This window comes from Sus scrofa, chromosome Y, assembly GCF_000003025.6.
Source record: "Sus scrofa isolate TJ Tabasco breed Duroc chromosome Y, Sscrofa11.1, whole genome shotgun sequence".
In the NCBI taxonomy this organism is placed as follows: domain Eukaryota; kingdom Metazoa; phylum Chordata; class Mammalia; order Artiodactyla; family Suidae; genus Sus; species Sus scrofa.
The window spans coordinates 19,636,712-19,639,559 of record NC_010462.3 but is presented as its reverse complement, the minus strand read 5'-3'; the positions used below and the strand labels follow the sequence as shown (position 1 = coordinate 19,639,559).

The window sequence follows — 2,848 nt, the reverse complement described above, 5'->3', positions numbered from 1 at the left end:
GGATTTGGACAACAGGGTTTTGGTTGCCAAGGGGGAGTGTGCAGGATTGTGATGGACTGGGATTCGGGGGTTGAAAATGCAAACTATGGCATGTGGAGCGGGTATGCAATGAGGTCGTGCTGTATATCAATGGGAACTATCTCTAGTCACTTTTGATGCAGCATAATGTGAAACAAAGGATATGTATGTGTGTGGGTGTGGGTCTTGGGTGGGTGGGTCTGTGACGGGGCCACTTTGCGGCACAGTATGAAAGTGATAGAACACAGTATACCAGCTATGAAGGAAAAATCATTTTAGAAAAAGAAATGCAGCATCCTTTTACTCTTAACTGTGTCAAAAGTAAAGAAATTGAAGCTATGAAGATGAACATACAAGTTTATTGCTGAAATAACAGAATTGTAGGAATTTGGTGACATTGCCAGCATAAATTTTCATCTTCACTCTCCTGCATTACCTATAGTCCTTTGATAGGTCAGTGGTAATTAGGGTGATGTTCAGATACGGAAGAGGTCTGAGGGTTTGGCCTTGAAAGCGAGGCAGCAGATGTGTCAGTGGCCATTGGCATTGGGAACCATGGATGGGCTGCTGGTTGCGGGTTAGACACAGGGCACTCAGTTGGTGATATATTCTGGTATCTGGTTGGCAAAGGAGAAGGCTCCACCCTCAGTCCAAAATAACCACTTGGGAAGTTAGAAATACAGCGGTACTGAGAAATGGAAGTGGTAGTTGTAATGAAATTCACGACGTGGCCACTTGCTGGAGAGTAGCTGCTTTGTGAGTGCATGTGAAACGTGGTCAACTGACTAAAAATAGCATGTTGAGCCATGACAATTTGTCCTGGTGGCCTGAATGATGGTGATGATGGAGAAGAAAGACCACTTCTAGTTGGGGTACTTGTATTAGAAATTCTCTGACTCATAGAAGGCCATCTTATTAAAGGCACATTTAGGTTTGTAGAGGTTGAAAATGCATCTTCTCCACGAGTTTCTGCAGCCACATCAGAATTATGGTTATCCACATCACCCCCTGTTCTAGAGCGCTTCTTGCTGCAACCATGAAGTAGAGAAGCCGATACTGGAGAAGCATTTTTCATCCTGACTCTTCTTTTCATCCTCACCAACAGATGGGGACAGCCTCGTTTAAAATTTGGATTATGGTAGAACTGCAGCTAAAACCAAAAGAGAAAGGTATTTAGTGACCTTTTAAACAAAGATACGAGGACAAAGAATCCATAAAAATCTGACTTGTTTCATCACACAGAGTTAATGTCAGGAAATAATACTCATCTATTACTAACATTTTCAAAAATTTATGTAGTGGGAACAGGCAATTATGGTCCTTAAATAAAAATGCCTGGTGCATTTACAGTAACAGTATGAGGTTCAGGGGCTTGTATTGGGTGAGGTTCATCGAGAAGGCTCCAGGTGGCTAGGAAATTTCTCTATCACCCCAAATATTTTATGACCAAGTGGCGTTCAACTTAAAAGCATAGCAGTACTTCATCCCACTTTCAAGGTCTACTATGACCCTATATGTATGAACATATTTGCAGATGTCCCTCTGTAAATAGTAACTGGACATTTCATAATACCTTGTTCCAAGCAGAGACTTCATTATCTTCTGCCAGAATGTTGGCTAGTGAGGCAGGTCTTTGAAAATTCCTTCGCAATTTAGTAAATCCATAAAGGTTAAGCTGTCGAACTAAGCTTTTCATACTCTCAGTTTCAAAAATTCTGAAGGGAGCCTTTCTCTCCAGAACTTCTTTCTTGAAGCGTTCTTCATTAATCACGATCGAGGTTCCATTTTCATCCCACCAAATGGACTTAAATCGATCACTTTCAACAATTTCCCAAAGTTTTCTGGGAAAGGGCAGAGGAGGAAAATCATTATCTCCATCTGGTTCAGAGGCACACAATGTGTGGCATGGCTCTTTCATCAGGGAGCCCTCAGACAAAGCCTGGAAAGCTTTTTCTTCAATCTGAGACCTCAAGTCCAAGTCCCCAGTGATTGAGTTATCACACCATGGAGATGTAATGGAGGATTCTGAACCAGTTGATTCATCTTTAGGAGACACACCTTGAATTTCTGAAGGAGCATGTGCCATCTCAGATAAATTTCTCTTCAGCTACTTTTCTCACCTGCATGGCTTTTGAACTCTGCAGTTTTAAATGCTGCTTTGGTAAGCCTACACAGATAAACTATCCAATCCATCACAATGGTTGCCAGCCTGAGTAGCTGTGACATCACAAGACTCTAGTCTCCTAGCAATCTGAGCATCACCTTCAGTCAGGGTTTACTTCTCTATGAAATTAGCCCAGTTAATATAAAATATGAGCTCCGTACTTGAACAGTAACCCAAAGAGAGAAAAAAAAAATGAGATCAGCAAATGAGATCCTATTCCAATGGAATCTTTTTAATAAAAAAATCACATAAATAAATGAATCCATTTCATCCCTGAAGTAAACGCAAGTTCTCTCTTGTGCACGTAAGCACTTGTGCCTGTTATGTAAGGCATTGTAAATGGAAAAAAAAAAAAAAATGAAAAAAACGGCAAAGTGAAACAAAAGTTATGCAGCTCTTGAGAGTGTATAACTAGAAGCTGTGCAGTATTTATATTCAGAAAAACATAGCCAGTGTTCTATGGTGGCTAGCTTGTTACAAAAATGTTCTGACCTCTGCTGTGCTATGGGTTCAATCCCTGGCCTGGGAACTTCTGCATGCCCCACGTACAGTCCAAAAAATAAGAAGACAAAAAGAAAAGAAAAAAAAGAAACAAATACACAATCAAAAACAAAACAAAACAAAACAAACCATGACCTTTGTCACTAACCAAGACATGGAAGGGCC

The 2,848-nt window shown here is 40.7% G+C and overlaps 1 protein-coding gene across 1 annotated transcript; it reads right to left on the bottom strand.

Annotated features, from left to right (window-relative positions):
- LOC110257913 (heat shock transcription factor, Y-linked-like) lies at positions 473-2,104 on the bottom strand. Its single transcript, XM_021080918.1, has 2 exons — positions 1,592-2,104; positions 473-1,168 (listed from the first exon to the last, which is right to left on the bottom strand). Exons 1-2 carry the CDS (start codon positions 2,102-2,104, stop codon positions 473-475), a joined length of 1,209 nt encoding a protein of 402 aa, XP_020936577.1.

What these genes read in the sequence shown, in the direction of transcription:
- LOC110257913 (XM_021080918.1), bottom strand. Translation starts at nt 2,104, where the DNA reads ATGGCACATGCTCCTTCAGAAATTCAAGGTGTGTCTCCTAAAGATGAA. An exon ending in AAGTCTCTGCTTGGAACAAG is followed by an intron (nt 1,169 to 1,591) that starts GTATTATGAAAT and finishes TTTTGGTTTTAG; the next exon opens with CTGCAGTTCTACCATAATCC.